General features: G+C 41.9%; 2 protein-coding genes across 2 annotated transcripts; both read left to right on the top strand.

Annotated features, from left to right (window-relative positions):
• The first annotated feature begins 187 nt into the window (after nt 1-187).
• Nucleotides 188-802, top strand: LOC120270303 (uncharacterized mitochondrial protein AtMg00860-like). The gene has a single exon (XM_039277318.1). The coding sequence runs from the start codon at nt 188-190 to the stop codon at nt 800-802; it is 615 nt and encodes a 204-aa protein (XP_039133252.1).
• Nucleotides 803-847: 45 nt separating this feature from the next.
• Nucleotides 848-1,414, top strand: LOC120270302. The gene has a single exon (XM_039277317.1). The coding sequence runs from the start codon at nt 848-850 to the stop codon at nt 1,412-1,414; it is 567 nt and encodes a 188-aa protein (XP_039133251.1).
• The last annotated feature ends 17,763 nt before the right edge of the window (nt 1,415-19,177 follow it).

Below are 19,177 nucleotides of genomic sequence, written 5' to 3'. Positions count from 1 at the left end.
AATAAGTACCCTTTACCTAGAATTGATGATTTATTTGATTAGTTGTGTGGGGCAAGAGTGTTTTCGAAGATTGATCTTCGGTCTGGCTATCATCAGTTGAAGATTAAGGAAAGTGATGTGCCGAAGACAACATTTCGCATGTGATATGGGCATTATGAATTTTTGGTCAAGCCTTTCGGTCTGACTAATGCCCAGTGCTTTTATGGATCTAATGAACACAGTCTTCAGACCTTATCTAGACAAGTTTGTAATTATCTTTATTGATGACATTTTGATCTACTCAGCAACTAAAGAAGAGCATGCACAATATTTACGTACAGTATTGCAAATCCTTCCAGAAGAGAAGGTTTATGCTAAATTCTCAAAGTGTGAGTTTTGGTTACATGAAGTGGTCTTCCTTGGACATGTGGTATCTGGAGAAGGAATCAGAGTGGATAGAAAGAAAGTTGAAGCAATCATTGATTGGGAACAACCAAAGAGTGTGTCTGAAGTTCAAAGTTTCCTTGGTTTGGCGGGTTATTATCGGCTTTTTGTGGAGGGGTTTTCTCATATTGCTGCACCTTTATCATGGTTGACTAGAAAGGAGGTAAAGTTTGTTTGGGATGAGAAGTGTGAGAGCAGCTTCCAAGAATTGAAGAGCCGCCTGACTTCAGCGCCATTACTTACTCTACCTACTAGTGGTAAAGAGTTTGTAGTGTTCAGTGTTGCTTCACGACAGGGTCTTAGCAGTAGTGGTTTTTGCCCTAAAGATTTGGCGATATTATCTTTATGGATTGAAATGCTTGATTTACACCGATCATAAGGGTTTAAAGAATTTATTTACTCAGAAGGAGCTGAACTTGAGGCAATGAAGATGCTAAAGTTGATCAAGGACTATGATTTGGCGATAGAGTACCATCCAGGGAAGGCCAATGTGGTAGCAGATGCTCTAAGTAGGAAAACTTCCACTTTTTTAGTTTCTGCTACATCATCTTATCGGTTTCAACTTGTAGCTCTTCGAGATATGGATGTGAAATTTAAGATCGAGCCAAAGGGAGTTTTGTTGGCAACTTTTGTGGTGAGACCATCATTACTGGAGCATATTCAGAAATCTCAGAGAACAGATAAGGAGTTAATGAAGGAAATACAGAGACTAGAAAAAGGTGAACCTAGAGGTTTTGGGCTTTGCAGTGATGGTATTTTGGTATTTCAGGGAAGAGTATGTATTCCAAGAGATGTAGGACTCATAAGTGCTATTCTAGAAGAACCTCACTCCTCAGCCTATGCTATACACCCAGACAACACTAAGATGTATCGTACGATCAGGGAAAATTATTGGTGGTCTGGAATGATGCGTGAAATTGCAGAATTTGTAGGAAGATGCTTAGTTTGTCAGCAAGTAAAAGCAGAACATCAACAGCCAGCGGGACTATGACAACCTTTGTCTGTTCTAGAGTGGAAGTATTAATATGGATTTTGTGGTTGGGCTACCGCGTACTCTTCAGGGGCATGATGCTGTGTGGGTTATTGTGGACCGTTTGACAAAATCAGCCCATTTTCTGCCCATTCATACCAAATACTCTTTAGGGAGGTTAGCGAAGCTATTTATAAACAAAATTGTTAAACTCCACGGAGTACCTATTTCAATTGTGTCTGATCGTGCCCTGAGATTTACATCTCAGTTTTGGCCTAAGTTTTATCAGGCTCTCGGGACAACTTTGAGATTCAGTACTGCATACCATCCTCAGACAGATGGCCAATCAGAGCATACGATCCAGACACTTGAGGATATGCTGAGGGCTTGTGTTCTTGATTTCCTAGGAAGTTGGGACAAGCACTTACCTCTAGTGGAGTTTACTTATAATAATAGCTTCCACGCAAGTATTGGTATGGCTCCTTATGGAGCTTTATATGGGTGTAAGTGTCGAACACCCCTCTGTTGGAATGAAGTTGGTGAAAGAAAGTTGCAAAGTGTGGAACTAATTGAGGTAACAATAGAAAAAGTGAAGGTAATTCCAGATAGGTTAAAGGCAGCCGAAGACCGGCAAAAGAGCTATGCTGATAACAGGAGAAGAGATTTAGAGTTCCAAGTTGGTGACAAAGTTTTCTTGAAGATATCATCTTGGAAGGGAGTAATTCGGTTCTATAGCAGGGAAAAGTTAAATCCTCGCTATATTGGGCCATTATTGATACTTGAAAGAATTGGGCCAGTAGCTTATAGATTACAGTTACCACCAGAGTTAGAGAAGATCCATAATGTTTTCCATGTTTCGTTGTTGAAGAAGTATGTACCAGATCCGTCGTATGCACTTGAAACACCTCCAGTAGAACTTCGAGAAGTTTTGACTTTTGAAGTAAGGCCTGTTTGTATCCTTGATCGTCTAGAAAAAGTGCTTCGAGGAAAGGTGGTGCTAGTTGTAAAAGTTTTTTGGAAAAATGATCAGTTTGAGGAGTTGACTTGGGAACCTGAACGGTTCATGAGAAAGAAGCATCCACATTTATTCAGTGAGTTTGGTAAGCTGAAATTTTGAGGACAAAATTTTTTTGAGGGTAGAGTGTTGTACCCTGTCCTGATTTAGACCTCGGGCCTATTTAGATTTTTATGTTTGTATTAGGGGTAAAATGGTCATTTAGTAGTAGTGGCATTATGCATGTTTGCATAGTAGCTTTTGTGTGAAAAATCGGGGGCAATTCCGTCATTTGGATCCATTTTCTATGATTTTTCTATTAAGAGGGAAATTAGGTCATTTCCTATATATATTTTTTTTAAAAAAAAAGGAAAAGAAAGAGAGAAACCTGTCTCCTTCTTCTTCCTTTGTTTTCCTTCTTCACTTCTTCTTTGGCCGACCACAACCTTAGAAGAATTTTTTTTTCCGGTGAGAATTTCCGGCGAACTCAAATACCAAACTCCTTCCTCCCTCACTCCTAAATCTTGTAAGCCTTAGATCCAATGTTTTTATTTTGTATTTTTCCCGTATTTTCTTGTTTTTAGAAATGTATAAAAACTTTGAATTCTCCATGGAATTAGTGATTTATAGGCTCAAATTGAAGCCAATGATATATGATTCATGTATGGGAATGTTGTTGAAGAAATATTTTGATTTAGTGTTGTAAATTGGAAGAAAACCATAGTATAAGGGTCGGTTTTACTGTAGCAACCTCGAACTTATTGTAGCACCGAAAATTTTGAGTCTTTTACAGTATTTCTTTGGTCCACATTGAAGCTCTCCTTGCCCTGAACTCATTGGAACTAGGTTTACTCCATTCAGATGTCGTTTGGATCCAAAATGACGTTGTCTTGCCCTAAAACCCAAAGGTTTCTTATTAGACATGTATAATTGTATTTTCATGCATTTTCTTTTGGCCATCATTCTTATGTTCATTAGAATTTGGATTCCTTGCTTGTATTTAGGTGGTGAAGCATCCTCTAAGGGGAAGGAACTCTCCGAATAGTGAGCGCGTCTTAGGATGAGACGACTGGTTCTGTGAGTGGTTAAATTTATAATTGTATAGATTTAATAAGAGTACTAAAGTATTTCTTCATGTGTTTTATCACATATATTTGATGATAAATTGGTTTCCTTGATATATATTTTGAGTGCAAATTTACTTGAAATGGTCAAACCTAGAATGCTTATACCTATTTATTTTGAAAGAAACATGTTTACTTGCATTCCCATATTTATATGCAAATGGAATATGGTTTGATGTATATTTCCGTATTTATATGCAAATGGAACATGGTTTGATGTACATTTCCTAGTTTAAACATTGTATGATAGATTCTCTGAATTTGAAATTGGAAAGAATTATATTGTGGCATTCAGTTTTGATGGTGACGGTGGACTTTAGTCCGACACTGCAGTGTGGGGTTCCACGGTCCGGCTTGATGGGAGGCGGCGTGGTTAACCCTGGTTTACCCTGGTCAAGAGGTGCGTAGAGCCATTGACAGGGGGTTCTTTTATGTGAGAAATCCAGGGTCACCACACGGGGATCTCAGTGGCCAACACCAAGAAAAGGCAAACTTTTTAAATTTTTAAAAAGTTTTAAAAACTCCTTGGTGTTCTCATAGCTAGTTGCGGCCACGGTTAGCGTGGGAATTGTTTTAGGCCAGCCTGTATTTTGGAGCTATGTTCATTGTGTTTTAAAATGTTATTTGCGTTTGATGAACCTTGTGTTATTTGTTAATATGTTGAATACTTGGAATTGATTTTATATGTTACTATTCATGTGGAATTACTATTTGAAATACTTTATCACTCTATTATATCAATGCTGACACCACTCACTGGGTAACATCTATTACTCACCACTCCCATTCTTTTATCTTTTCAGACTGCGACGTTGGACAGAGTTGTGTTGTGCATCAGTAGAGTGATTTATCTGTACTTCTTGTTTAGGTTTGTTATAGTATGCATGTAAAATTTATGGATCCACTAGACTTGACCTTTATATGTTGTTCATGTATTTGTCTTTTCTGGTTGTATCTGAAACCTTGGGTTGTACTGTTGTTGATGCTACTTGTGTTTAGGGTCCCTAGTATCAGGGAACCCTATTGTGATCATATTATTATTTTTTCATCTAGCTATATAATTGTGATAATAGGTTTATATTGAGCCTTACGGTGACCTAAAGATGGGCCATTATGGGACCCACTTCTTGTCGTCGTGGCGGTTGCCACATGGCCGGTTAGGTTCGGGGCGTGACACAATGTACGATTCTAGGGGTGGGGATGGGTTATTTGCCTGCTTATTTCACCTGTGATAGCTATGATTTATTGTTAAGAACCTCCTGGCATGAATGAATGATAGTAATGAGTTGTAGTGTTATTTGTGCTTTAAGGAAGTCATGTTTTCTCTCTATTTCTTTCTTCACAACTTTGACACAGAACTTCTACCTTGTTTGCCCCAGCTAACTCACTGCTTTGATTTAAAGTGCTAGAGTGGTAAATTTATCCCTCAATGGTATTTTAAGAGCTTTTGGTTCTTTTGTTCATTTTGCTTTATCCCTAAGTGAAGTTTTGAATGAAGGTGCTCAGGAGACATGTATATATTTGTTATCTTAAAAAAAATGGAAAATTAAAAAAAATGAGGCTATGTCAGTATTCCTCTACTAATTTAGCATGAATGTGTCTATGTAGATTGTAATCGAGTAAGTGGGGTGGCTCTTGTGTCTAATCAGCATGTGCATCCCTCTGAAAGATTATAAGATATTTTGTGCAATCTACGTTAGGCGGACTCGAAAGAAAAAAAAGTGCTCTGGACTCTGTCATGCATCCACTTAGAATCTAAAGTATTGACTATGAACCAAAGGACTCTTGACTTGCCATTGAGGTTATCTTCAACATTTCTAACACCGGTAGTCATTAAATGTGGCGTGAATAGGGAGACCGAGGGATGAAGTATACACACACTCACGAGGAAAGCACTCTAGAGGAATAATGACTATCTCTACTGAGTTTGTTATTGTGCAACTCATTTTCTTGATTTCATCTCATCTATGCCTGTGGGGTTCTTCACTGTTTGAGCTTGAGGTCGTACATTTAGCCATTTATCTTCTTGCCCCTATTCTTTCATGTGTGTTTGCTTGGAGAAAAACAAACGCCTAGGTGTGGGGATGTTTGATAAACACCTAAACGTACATATTTTATATGTATTAATCTTGTATAATTTGTGTATATTTTAATGAATTGATGCCCATTTAAGTCTAAATTAGTTATTTCAGTGTTGTAGATCCTAAAAGAGCCGAACGAAGCTCAAAAATGTAAATTGGACAAATTCAACACCAAAAATAACATTTTTTGGGGGTTTCGGCACTGTAGCAGACACTATAGCGGAGTCACTATTAATGCTGCGGGGCATTCAGCTGTGAGCTTCACGGGGTTCATGCGCCCGCATGAGTGCTCGTGAGGTTTGTTGGAAATTCGCAACTCTCATCGGGAAAAATCATGTGAAAGCGATGGAGCAAAAATCATTGTAGCTACTCGATACCTTTTCTGGGTAAAATGGTAGTGAGCTTCACGGGCTCCATGTGCCCGCATGGAGCCCATATGGACCTGACGGGGTATATATTGGACTGAATTTCTAGGGCAGAAGGGAGGATGTTTTTGGAGAAAGTTTTTTGGGGAGTTCTTGGAGCCGACTTCCACCAGTTCAGGGGAAGAAAAATCACACGTTTTGGAGAAGGGGAATCAAAGGGAGAAGCTTGGTTTGGCTAGATCTTCATCGATCTCTTCTTTAGGAGCATGTAGACTACAAGGGAAGCCTCCCCGATCACGGCGTCCGTTGAAGCTTTCCACCTAACTTGGCTTGTCATCTCACTTCTATTGTTGAGGGAGTTTTCTTATGCCATTTGTAGTTGTTTTCATGGACCTATTGTTTTTATTTGTTTGCATGGACGAGAAGGCCCCAAGGTCACCGGATGCTGGTGAATCTTGGGGTGAACTTGTGTATTTGGATGTTCTAATTTTGTCTATTGCAATTATTGTGTGTTTGTGATTCATTCTTGGTGCATTTGATGTGTTGCTTACATGAGAACTCTCTAAACCAACTCCTAGGTTGTTCTTAGTACTGTGATCATCGCCCTTGTACTAGACACACCAAGTTTGGAAGGGATTCATGTACGAATACACCATGACCATCGGGTATTTTGTACCTCTCCAACATTAGGGCTAGAGCAAGTTGTGTTCCGGCTCAAATTAAAGATTTCTCCCTTGTTAATTGACAAGACTCCCCGCAAGTGCACAGAGTTGTCGAAGTAATAAATCCCAAGTGAGTGGGGTATCGTATCCACAGGGAAAAGGGAATAAAAATACTTAATTTGCTTCTTAACTATATGAAAGATGAATAGTGATATGTGTGATAAGATTCAATTCTCTAAAGTAAAACAACCGGAAAGAGAGCAAAAGTAAAGTAGAAGGTAAGGCAATCGATAAAGATGGGCTACCCGGGTATTGATCCGCCTAGGAAATCGTTTCAAGTGCAAGAACTCTCTATTATGCTTCCTAACTAATGCAATGGTGAGTCAGGGACATCCTTTAATGCATGGCCCCGAATCTAGGGTTAACCAAGCCTAATCCTCTACATGTCCCGGAGGAGAGGTTGAATAACCTCTCAACCTCGCACTCGTAAGAAGGATTGCATTAAGCTCTAGGGATTCCATGTGATAAATCTCTTCCTAATTGTAGACCTTACCCTTGGTCCAGAAGAAAGGTCCCTAACCACAATTAAGCCCTAGATTTTAAAATCACCTCAATGCTTCACTCCGTTGCACTCGCAACTAAGCCCCAATGGAGGGTCATCCCTTAGCTCATTCACTCTATTATAGCCGCAAAGAACTCGAGCAACAGAGGTAGAATCTATCACACTAGAGGGGAAAGGGGACGCTCCTATACCTCTCGAGTCACACTCTCAACCCTCTCCAATAAAGCCTTGTCTAACTCTCGTGACGTGTCACTCACTCACAAGGGTTACCACATGAACTCTCAACCCTAGTGTCACTCTAAGGGAGTGTTCAAACAATCAAACATTCAAGATTGGAACTCACAATAACATCAATTAATTGAAAGCATAATAAAAAGATTCAATGAAACTAATACATCCTAGGGTTCGCAAATACCCAAGTACTCACTAGGGGTTTAGCTCTCCATGGAGCACAATATAAACGATAATGAAATCAAATGTAAAAGAAAGCAATCCATAGGAAAACCCCATTGATAGTCGTGGCGATGGTTTTGTGGAGAGTCCTCTACTTGTCGCAAGATCCCCTTGTCCGGAATAAGATACGCCTCACCGAATCAATCAGACGGAGGCTCCCTTACCAGCCTTCTTCCAAAGAGATGACGATGTTGGAGCATTAGAACCTCTCCAAATCCCTAGCCAATACCTCTCAAAACCCTAGCCGCAGGCCTCTCTCAAGTGAGGGAAAAGATAGAGAAAATAATAATGAAATCGGGGCTGAAATCGGCCTTAAATATGGCTGAAATCAGGATTCCACACGCCCCTATGGATATTCCACACGGGCCTGTGGAATTAACGCATGGGCGTGTGGAATTTCCACACGCCCGTGTGGCTCCTCTGTTTTGCTCCTTCTTCGGCCGGCTATGAACAGTATCTGCTACATTGATTTGCTACAGTGATTTCTACAGTACCCTGCTGCAGTGCGTCCAGAAATACTCCCGAATCCATGCTTTCATTGAGGTAACATAAACGGGCACACGTTCACATCGTAGATCGTCTTGGTTCTTCAATAAACGGTCACATTGGTGGAGATCTTGCTAAATATGCACAAGTCAGAATACTAGGATGTAACTGCCTTCGTGTCCCTCTTAATTATTGCGTTAGCTTGAATACAAGGAGGTTGGCATACATTCTATCATTCTAAACCCGACTCATGTCTCCGCGTTTGAGCCTTCTCATGATCTCCTCCAAATAATGCGTAAAACGATCTACAATGGCTTCTTTCACAAATAATCGGCCTCACAACCCAACCTGCATAAAAGTACATAAATACACACGTATTAGTGCTAAAACCTGACAGAAGTAATGCTCATCATAAGAAAAGAACGCTTCGCAATCTTATCGCACAAGCACTTATCATTAATACAATCGTATGAGGATTTAATCAGAAGAAATTCTGTATCAACACTTATACCGTATTAGGGGTCAATTATCATGACCATCGGGTTGATCTAATTTAGGAAATCTCTAGGTCCAAACCTTCAATTGCATGACATTCTTAGCATCCTATACACTTCAGTAGCCCCTAGGGAATCCGCATCCGTGACCATTTCATTTTAGCATCCTTTACCCTTGCCTCATTTTAGACTCCACTTGTAGTTCTTTCATTTTAATTAATAGATTACCCCTTCGATCCTTGGGCCCAAGGAATACGACCCTCTCGTGCTTGCACGAGAGGTATTACTTGACGACTCCGTGCGCTTGCGGATCATGCATCAAGTTTTTGGCGCCGTTGCCGGGGACCGACAAGGAATACTAGGAAAACTTAGAGCTTATTGATTTAGCCATTGTTTCTTTTATTTTGCACATTTGTTTCTTTTTATTTCTTTTTTGTATATACATTTCCATTCATTTGAAATTATTTTCATGCTTTAAATATTTCTCTTTGTTTAACATTTCCAGGTTATTCATTATCCACTATAATCATGGCTGCAGCTAGCAATTGGGGTGACAGCTAGCAGCTAGCAGCTATCAGTTGGCGAAGAAAAGAGAGAAACATTGTTTACCGACAAGATGAAGATGAAGACTTTGAAAGCGGCCAGGAAACTCGAGTAAAATCTCCCTAAAATGGCGGTGGAAAGTCGGGAGAGTACGAGAGAGTGTTCTCTGAGTGTTTGGGAGTGTAAAAATGAGAAAGGCTTGATAGATTTATAAAGGAAATCACATCCTTTTGAGTTATGTACATCCCCACACACGTGTGGAAATTACCCACGCCCGTGTGACTCCACAGGGGAGCTTCACAGGGATAGACGCACGCCCCTGTGTCCTCTCGGGATAGCACACTCTTTGCTTTGAATGCATCCACACGGGCGTGTGAAAATCCCCCACACCCATGTGCCCGACCCACATGGGCAGACGTACGCCCCTGTGGCTTCTTTGTCCAACCGAGAAAAATTTCTAAGTGTTTCATACGCCCGTGTGGAAATTCCACACTAGCGTGAATCTTCACAAGGCCACTCACAGGGGCACCCACACGCCCTTGTGTTTTCTTGGGATAGAGGAGAACTCTCTGTAGAGATCCACAAGGGCGTGTGGAAATTACCCACGCCCGTCTGTTTATCACAGGGTTATCCATAATGGTAGATGCACGCCCCTGTGTCTCCTCTGGATAAATCTCTAAGTCTCTGCAAAGAAACACACGGCTGTATGGAATTAACACACGGGCGTGTGACCGTCACCAGGTTATTCACAGGGGCAGACACATGCCTCTGTGTCTTCTCGGGATGAGCTTGACATGTCTGTATATGCTTGTAAACCGCAACTGCATGGGTGTCGAAGTAATAATACCAGATGAGTGGGTATCGTATCTATAGAGAGTAGGGAATAAAGACACTTAAGTTGTTTCTTAACTAATGTGGAAGATGAATAGTGATATGTGTGACAAGATTCAATTCTCAAAAGTAAAAACAACAAGAAAGAGAGCACAAGTAAAGCAGAAAGTAAGGCAATCGATAAAGATGGGGTACCCGGATATTGTTCTGCCTAGGACAATCGTTTCAAGTGCACGAAACCTATATTATGCTTCCTAATTAATGCAATAGTAAGTTGTGGAAATCCTTAATTGCATAGTCCCAAATCTAAGGTCAACCATGCCTAACTCTATACATGTCCCGGAGGAGAAATCGAACAATCTCAACACCTCGCACTCGTATAGAATTGCAATGAGCTCTAGGGATTCCAAATGATAAACCCTATTCCTATGTATAGACCTAACCCTTTGATCCAGGTGAAAGATCCCTAGCCACAATTAAGCCCTAGATGCTAAAATCACTTCAACGCTTCACTCCGTTGCACTCGCGACTAAGCCCCAGCGGATAGATTACACCGGAGGGGAAAGGGGATTGACACGTCCCAATATGCGTGTAAACCGCAAGTGCACGGGTGTCGAAGTAATAATTACCCCGGTGAGTGGGTAGTCGAATCCACAGGGAATGGAAGTATTAGTATTAACCACTTCTTAGTTATCTAGTCAAAATCAATAGATGTGATGAACTGAACTAATTGCAAGAGAATTAATAAGCAAGCAAACGAGCAAGAAAACAAGTAAAGGAGATCTCAATCAATAAAGATGAGGTATCCGGACAATGCTCCCCCTAGGATCTAACATGAAGCTCATGATTCACTAAATGCTTCTAAACTGAGTCTAATTAGTCGAGGTAATCCAAGAACAACCGGCCCTTGCCTCCAAGCCACCGGTACTAGTCCCCTACAAGGTCCCGACGGAGAAATCACTCAATCTCAACACCCACACCCCATATGACCGCAATACGCTCTAGGGACACCTAAGAGTGAAACCGATTCCTAAAGATAGATCCAACCCTATTTCCCGGCGAAGGATCCCTAACCCCCCTACAAGGTCATGGCAGAGAAATCTCTCAATCTCACGCCTCACACCAAATATGGTTGCATAGAGTTTAGGGAATACGGAGATAGGAAACACTCAATCGGAAGGGAAATGGGATACTCCACTATCTCATGACTCACCCTCTCAACCCTTTTTAACCTTGATGTTCTAACTCTAATGGAGACCTCTATCTCATCAAAGTAACAAATCATGCAAATCCAATCAACCACAAGGATTAATTAAACAAGCAAGGAATGATAATACAAGATTAAAACTCAAATCAACTCAGATTTAAGAGAAACATAAAGCAAATTATTACAAAAACATAGATCCTAGGGTTCACATGCCCAAATACCCACTAGGGTTTATCCCTCCATGGAGCAAGTTACAAAACAATGATGAATACAATGAAAAGCAATGAAAACCATGAAGTAAAACCCCCTTAAATTCGTGATGATGGCCTTGATGGGTCGCCTAACGTCTTCAAGAATCCTTCTCCGAAGCTAGGTCGCCGAAGGCTCCCTCTATGCTATGACGAAGAGAAGATCGACGAAAGGTGGTGACGGACGCCCCCCAATATTGCTAAAGACCTCCTCCAAAACCCTAGCCACCTTGCCTTCAAAGTGCTTGCGAAAACCCTCGCCAAAAGTCCCCAAAGAATAGGGCAAACGGCCTATTTAAAGCCCAAAATCGCGCCTGTCACGTGCCCCCATGCGCCCATGTGGATTTTCTACGCGCCCATGTGGGCTGCAAGAATTTCCACGCGGGTGCATGAACAGTAATTTTACTATAGTACTGCTACATTTAATTGAAAGGTCTTGCAATCTTCACAAAGAGAAGGAACACGAAGATGTGGCTGCCTTTGTGCCCTTCCAACTAGTGAATTGACATGAATCTTCTTGGAACTTGGCACAAATCTCCACGTTTATGAACTCCTCTCGTATCTTGGTCCTTGAATTGAACAAGAACACCCAACATTGTGTCTTTATAGCCTATATTTGCTTCCTTTTTACTCTTTAAGGCATTCACAACCTATATGCAGAAAAGAACACCAAATACACAATATGAGACATAAACCATGGTAAAAATGATGCTCAATGCACGTAAAACACATATAAAAATATGTCTACTCAAGCACTTATCAGGGACGCTCCGCTACCTCTCAACTCACCCTCTCAACCCTCTCCAATCTAGCTTTGTCTAACTCTCATGGTGTGTCACTCACTCACAAGAGTTACCAAGAAGAACTCTCAACCCTAGTGTCACTCTAGGGGAGTATTCATATAATCAAGTATACAAGATTGGAACTCACAATAAACATCAATTAATTGAAAGCATAATAAAGAGATTCAATGAAACCAATACATCCTAGGGTTCACAAATACCCAAGTACCCACTAGGGGTTTTGCTCTACATGGAGCTAGATACAATCAATGAAATCGAATGTAAAAACAAAGCATCCATAGAAAACCCCCTCGTTACTCATGGTGATGGTCTTGTGGATAGTCCTCTACTCGTCGCAAGGGTCCCTTTGTCCGGCCTAGGATACACTTCGCCGGATCGGTGCCGACGAAAGCTCTCCCACTAACCTTCTTCCTAATGGCGCGCGATGTCAGAGCCATAGAACCTCTCCAAAGCCCTAGGCAATACCTCTCAAAACCCTAGCCGCAGTCCTCTCTCAAGTTGGGGATAAGATGGAGAAAAAAATGCTGAAATCGGGGCTGAAATCGTCTTTTAAAGGGCTGCAATCGGGATTTCACACGCCCGTGTGAGTGCCCCTGTAGATTTTTCACATGGGCATATGGAATTTCCATACGCCCGTATGGATTCTCTGTTTTCTTTTTTTCTCGGCCGGCTGTGAAAAGTGCTTTTGATTGTCCTCAAGCAAAAATTAAAACATTAAAGCATAGACGAAGGAAATATTGCAAGTTCTTGGCCTTAGGCTCACTAAAGCATACAAAGAGTGCATTCTAAAAGTACGGAAAATTTCAACACTAAATACAAAAAATCAATGTTCTAGCTAAAAACATGAATAAAAAAGGACACCAAATCCGAAATCGTATAAGTGTGTGAACTAACTCAAGTCAAGCCAAAGTATACTCCTCAAAGTTCTACGTATAAGGGACTTATTTAACTACAAAAGGTAATAAAAATTCAAAAAGGGTAGAAGCTTCACACATCCTCGAAGGTAGCCCTTTCCAAAGCGGCCGCTAAGGTAGCTTTCACAATTTCGAGGTGGTAGCTCTTTTTACCGGGGTGGTAGCTTTCACACATCCCATGAGATAGCTCTTTCTCTCATTAGGGCATAACTAGTATCCGACTTAAGAGAGTAGCTTCATAAATCATAGTTGGTAGCTCTTTCCACCCAGCAAGAACAACTAAACAACAAAACTATTTTCTTCTTTCTTTTCATTTTTCAAATTTTTTCAGAATTAACACAAAAAACAACTAAAACTAGTCCCTTATACATCAAACATGAGTTTCCAAAAGAGTTCAAAGAGTGAGTAGTGCAACAAGTGTCAATCGGGCAAAAAATCCTAGAAATTAAAGCAAAAACTAGAGCATAAAAACATTCAATGTTAAAAATTCTCCTAAACTCAAAAATACAATCAATGCAACTAAGGTGAACCGCCATTAACTCTGTGAGCATGTATATCAATCAAAACTAGTATAAAAGAGATGCGTGCACTATGAAACTCCCCCCCACACTTAAGTTGTATATTGTACCTAATGTACACATGCAAGCTCATTCATAATGTAAATCAATTGGATTCAGATGTGGGAGAAGCAATCAAAACAATACTCCCCTGACTCCTAGTGTTACATTTGATGGAGCTAAGTCCTTGGGAGGGTTGTTCCATGGGTTGTGAAGCTCACACGGCCAAGTGCCGAAATACCTTGGCCATGCCTATGACAAAGTCTCAATTCCAATGATGACAAGACCATCTGCACGCATACACAAGGGGGTTTAGTGAAGCTTAATAAAAACAAAAATATCTCGACTATATAAAAGATAAGACAATGAATACAACTCAAGATACAAAATAAACTCAGAAGGAATGTCTTTTCTGAGTATACAAGTCCAAAATAAAATGCGGAAATAAAAGACGAGGAAAATAAAATCAAGTGTTGATGCCGCACTCTGGATCTGCTGCTGATGCTGCTGGTGATGAAGTACATGGTGGGTCATTTGGTACCGGAATAGGGGATTGAGGTACCGGAGAAACTAAGGGCGCCTGAGGAGTCCTCGGCCACAGGACAAATGACCAGCCGATGTCTCGCTCTAAGATCTGTTGTAATGTGTCGAAATGTGCCATGAACTCCGTATACTATGTGGCCTGTGCAGACCTAATATCGGCAATCTCTGCTCGGGTGACAAGGTCCCCTTGCGTATATCCCGCAAGTGCACGGGTTTGTCGAAGTAATAATCCTGGATGAGTGGGTATCGAATCCACAGGGAGTAGGGAATAAATACACTTAATCCGCTTCTTAGCTATGTGAAAGATCAATAGTGATAAATGTGACAATGATTCAATTCTCAAAAGTAAAAGCAAGAAGTGAGAGAGCACGAGTAAAGGAGGAGGTAAGGCAATCGATAAAGATGGGGTACTCTGATAATGCTCCTCGTAGGATAATTGTTTCAAGTACAAGAACCCTCTACTATGCTTCCTAATCGATGCAATGGTGAGTCGTGGAAATCCTTTATTACATAGTCCCAAATCTAAGGTCAACTATGCCTAACTCTATACATGTCCCGGAAGAGAGATTAGATAACCTCTCAACCTCGCACTCGAATAGAGTTGCAAAGAGCTCTACTGATTCCAAGTGATAAATCTCTTCCTAAATATAGACCTAACCCTTTGGTCTAGGTGGAAGATCCCTAACCACGATTTAGCCATAGATACTAAGATCACCTCAACGCTTCACTCCGTTGCACGCACAACTAAGCCCCTGCGGAGGGTCATCCCTTAGACCATTCACTCTATTATGGCCGCAAAGAACTCGAGGAATGGAGGTAGAATCTATCACGTCAGAGGGGAAAGGGGACGTTCCTGTACCTCTCGACTCACCCTCTCAACCCTCTCCAACCTAGCTTTGTCTAACACTCATGGTGTGTCACTCACTCACAAGGTTACCAACAAGAACTCTCAACCCTAGTGTCACTCTAGGGGAAATGTTTATACAATCAAGCATTCAAGGTTGGAACTCACAATAAACATCAATTAATTGAAAGCATAATAAAGAGATTCAATGAAATGAATACATCCTAGGGTTCACAAATATCCAAGTACCCACTAGGGGTTTAGCTCTCCATGGAGCTAAGTACAATCAAAGAAATAGAATGTAAAAGCAATGAATCCATAGAGAAACCCCTCGATGGTAGTGTCGATGGTCTTGTGGAAAGTCCTCTACTCGTCGTCCAAGGATTCCCTCGTCCGGTATAGGATACGCCTCAACGGAAGCTCCCCTACCAACCTTCTTCCTAAGGAATGACGATATTGGAGCCGTAGAACCTCTCCAAAACCTTAGCCAATACCTCTCAAAACCCTAGCCGAAGCCCTCTCTCAAGTTGGAGAAAAGATGGAGAAAAGAATGCTGAAATCAGGGCTGAATCGGCTTTCAATAGGGCTGGAATCGGGCGACCACATGGGCCTGTGGATTTTTCACACGCCCATGTGGAAGTTTCACACGGCCGTGTATAATTTCCACACGCCCGTGTGGATTCTCTGAATTCCTATTTTCTCGGCCGGCTGTGAACAGTGCTGCTACAGTATTTTGCTACAATATCCACCCTGAATAGCTTCCCGAATCCATGCTTTCATCGGGGTAACGCAAACGGGCACACGTTCACATCGTGGATCACTTGCTTCTATAATGACGGACAAATTGGTGGAGATCTTGTTCTATGTGCATAAGTCAGAATTCTTGAGTGTGACTGCCCTTGTGCCCCTCCAAATGGTTGTGCTAACTCAAATACGAGGAGGTTGGCACACACTCTAGCATCTCACACCCGATCTATGTCTTCGCGTTTGAACCTTAGCAAGATTTCCTCCAAAATCGGTGCATTATGATCCACATTGGCTTCTTTCCTTCATACTCGGCCTCACAACCCTACCTGCACAAAAGTAACATAAAAACACACATATTAGTGTAAAAACCCGAGAAGAGTAATGCTCAACATAAGGAAAGAATGCTTCGCATTAATATCACACAAGAACTTATCATCGGGCCTCTGCTACCTCTATCCGTATCACCCCACAACGCTCTTGAGCCTCTCAACGTGATCCTGGGCTTGAGATGGTGAAAACATATGCACGAGGGGTGGGTCCTCTGTCACTGGAGGTACCTCGATCTCCATAGGTGCTGACTGAGGCTCGGAGCAGGTTGGGAAGCCTCGGCATCATCACCCTCCCCCTCGGCTATCTCTGGGACCGGTAGAACATGAGCATAAACCCCTGTCTAAACCCTACAGACCATGCCCATCAATCTCATCATCTCCAGGCTTAGGGGTGCAAGTATACTCGTCTTCTCGGCCCGACGAATCACGCCCAAGTGACCCACACCCAGAGCTAATCTAGTAATGTATAGACCTGAGAAAATCACTCCTAATCTGGCATACTGGCCCTGATGTCGAATGTACTCAGTGATGATGTGCCCTAGACGGATCGGTGTGCACTGCATCATCGAATTCAAGTACAGAAGCTCCTGCCGACTCAGAACGCAAGTGCTAGCACCACGGCCATTCACCGACCTGCTCATGATGGTATGTAGATATCGGTACGCAGGTTAGGAAAGGAATGTAAGCTCTTTGTGGGATCAGAGCTCCAGGATAATTTATCGGTAACTGAGAGTACTCCTAAGTGTTTGTAAATGCCTCCTTATAGAAGCCAAGCCGAACTAAAAATTGAGTGATACTCAGACTATAGTGATGTCCAAGTGCTCTGAACTGAACTACGTCGAGGTCGTCGAATCTCGCATAGGATCTGTCGAACTCGAATATCGACCGAACCTCCAGTGTAAGCTCCCGGATGGCTGGCTCTCTAATAAACAATTACTGCCTCCAACCACCCACTGAAATGAAATCCTTGACCTCATCAGCGAACTTATCCCCCTGCTGTAAATCTCTCAATATACTAGTGTCCAAAAACTGAGTCTGTCCGAACTGAAGTCTCGAGAGACGCTCAAAACGAGCCTGATGCTCGGGGATAGTGAATCTTATTCTGTCGGACTCAGGAGACGACTCTCACAGACGCTTATCAGCTTACTTCTTTGACCTGGGTGCCATAGTCTTCAAAAATTGAAAGAGAATTGATCAGACTAGTTAATTAAACATAGCTGCAGAAATCCACACTGTCGTGAGGAATTTCCGCACGACCGTGTGGATCCACCGGCCGTGAACAAACGCAAGGCCACACTTCAAACTCCACAAATGCACCATCACAATTCTTTTACTTCATTCTAAATATAAATAATTATTCTAATTAAATAAACGAAGCATTATTGACTAGTTTCATCGATGAAAATCATGAATTTGCGAAGGAAATCAAAGATAGGGCAACCGTCGAGTTGAGATGAGAAAGCTTTGAAAATGGCCGGAAAACCAAGAAAAATCCTTCCAAATTGGCGATATGAGGTCGGGAAACAATGTAGAAATGCTCTCAAACAACTGGAGGATATTAGGGTGAAGAGGAACGATAATCCTTTTAAAAGGACTCGCGCCTCTTGGAGTTCTGTACATCCGCATGGGAGTGTGGAAATTACACACGCCCATGTACCTCCACAGGAAAGCTTCACAGGGGCAGGTACACGCCCCTGTGTGCTATCGGGAAAACACTCACTGTCTCTGAACACAAATACACGAGCTTGTAAAAAATACCCACGACCGTCCGCGCGACCGACAGGGGCAGCCACACGCCCCTTTGGCTACTATGGATATCCGAGAAAAATTGTTAAGTGTTCCGCACGCCCGTGTGGAAATTTCACACAGGCATGGGCATTCACAAGCCCAACTCACAGGGGCAAGCGGACGCCCCTATGACTTCTTGGGATGAAGAGAGCTTCTCTATATAGATTCGCACGGGCGTGTGGAAATTACCCACGGCCGTGCGATTTTCACAAGGTCTCGCATAGGGGTGAGTCCACGATCTTGTATGCTTTTGGGAAAATCTGCCAATCTCTACAGGAATTCACATGCCCATGGGGAAATTACCCACGGGTGTGCGAGGATTGCATGGTCATTCACAGGGGTGAGTCCATGACCCTGTGCCTTCTCTGGATGAGCTCGTAATACAAAACGATGGGCATGTGTTAATTACACATGCCCATGCGTTTTCTCTGGATGCCTTAGAAAATTCTGCAGGCTCTGTAGAAAATTTCTGAACATGTTTACACACTCAGAGCCTGCCCTATTATGCAAGTTTTACCAGTGAAAAACATGATAAATAGCTCAAACAACCAAAACTTTGCCAAACTCACATGAAAACACACGATGAACTCGAAAACCCACGATTAAATCACAGTAGAAATATAAACATCAAGATACGAACACTCAATAATTTATTCAAGCAACACTAAACTACGAAATTAAGAAAACAGTAAACACTTGGGTTGTCTCCCAAGAAGCACTTGTTTAATGTCACTTAGCTTGATGTACCTTGTCTCACCTCACGGGGCTCATAGATGAAAGTTTTCCTCTTACCCATGGCTTGGAAACATGATGAGAAAAATCTCTTGAGGGTAGAGGGTGAATTATCGGGCTTGGGACTGTCTAGCAATGATTCACCCAGTTTGTTCAGTTCATGCACGTCTCCAACATCCTTGAAGCATTTCCGGTGGCGTCTCCTAGCCCTCTTCAATTTTCGGAGCACCTTCTTCAAGATCCCCGGGGTAGATGGTACTTCTTCTGTCAAACCAAGCATCATTACTTCTTCATTATCCTTCTCTTGGTCAAACAAGCTTTCGTATGGGTCTGGATTGAACATTTCCTGTATGTATTCATCAATAATCTCATCAGTAACATCTAGAAAATACAAAGTATCATTGAAATCAAGAGAATGCCGCATGGCTTCAGCAAGGCGGTATGTGAGCTTGTCATCTCCAACTCTCAAAGTTAGTT

This window comes from Dioscorea cayenensis, chromosome 10 (genome assembly GCF_009730915.1).
Source record: "Dioscorea cayenensis subsp. rotundata cultivar TDr96_F1 chromosome 10, TDr96_F1_v2_PseudoChromosome.rev07_lg8_w22 25.fasta, whole genome shotgun sequence".
Taxonomy (NCBI): domain Eukaryota; kingdom Viridiplantae; phylum Streptophyta; class Magnoliopsida; order Dioscoreales; family Dioscoreaceae; genus Dioscorea; species Dioscorea cayenensis.
Note: the sequence above shows the minus strand (reverse complement) of the source record. Positions and strands in the feature narration are given on the sequence as shown.

Bases quoted from the DNA above. Each gene is read 5' to 3' on its own strand.
- LOC120270302 (XM_039277317.1), top strand. From the start codon at position 848: ATGAAGATGCTAAAGTTGATCAAGGACTATGATTTGGCGATAGAGTAC.
- LOC120270303 (XM_039277318.1), top strand. From the start codon at position 188: ATGCCCAGTGCTTTTATGGATCTAATGAACACAGTCTTCAGACCTTAT.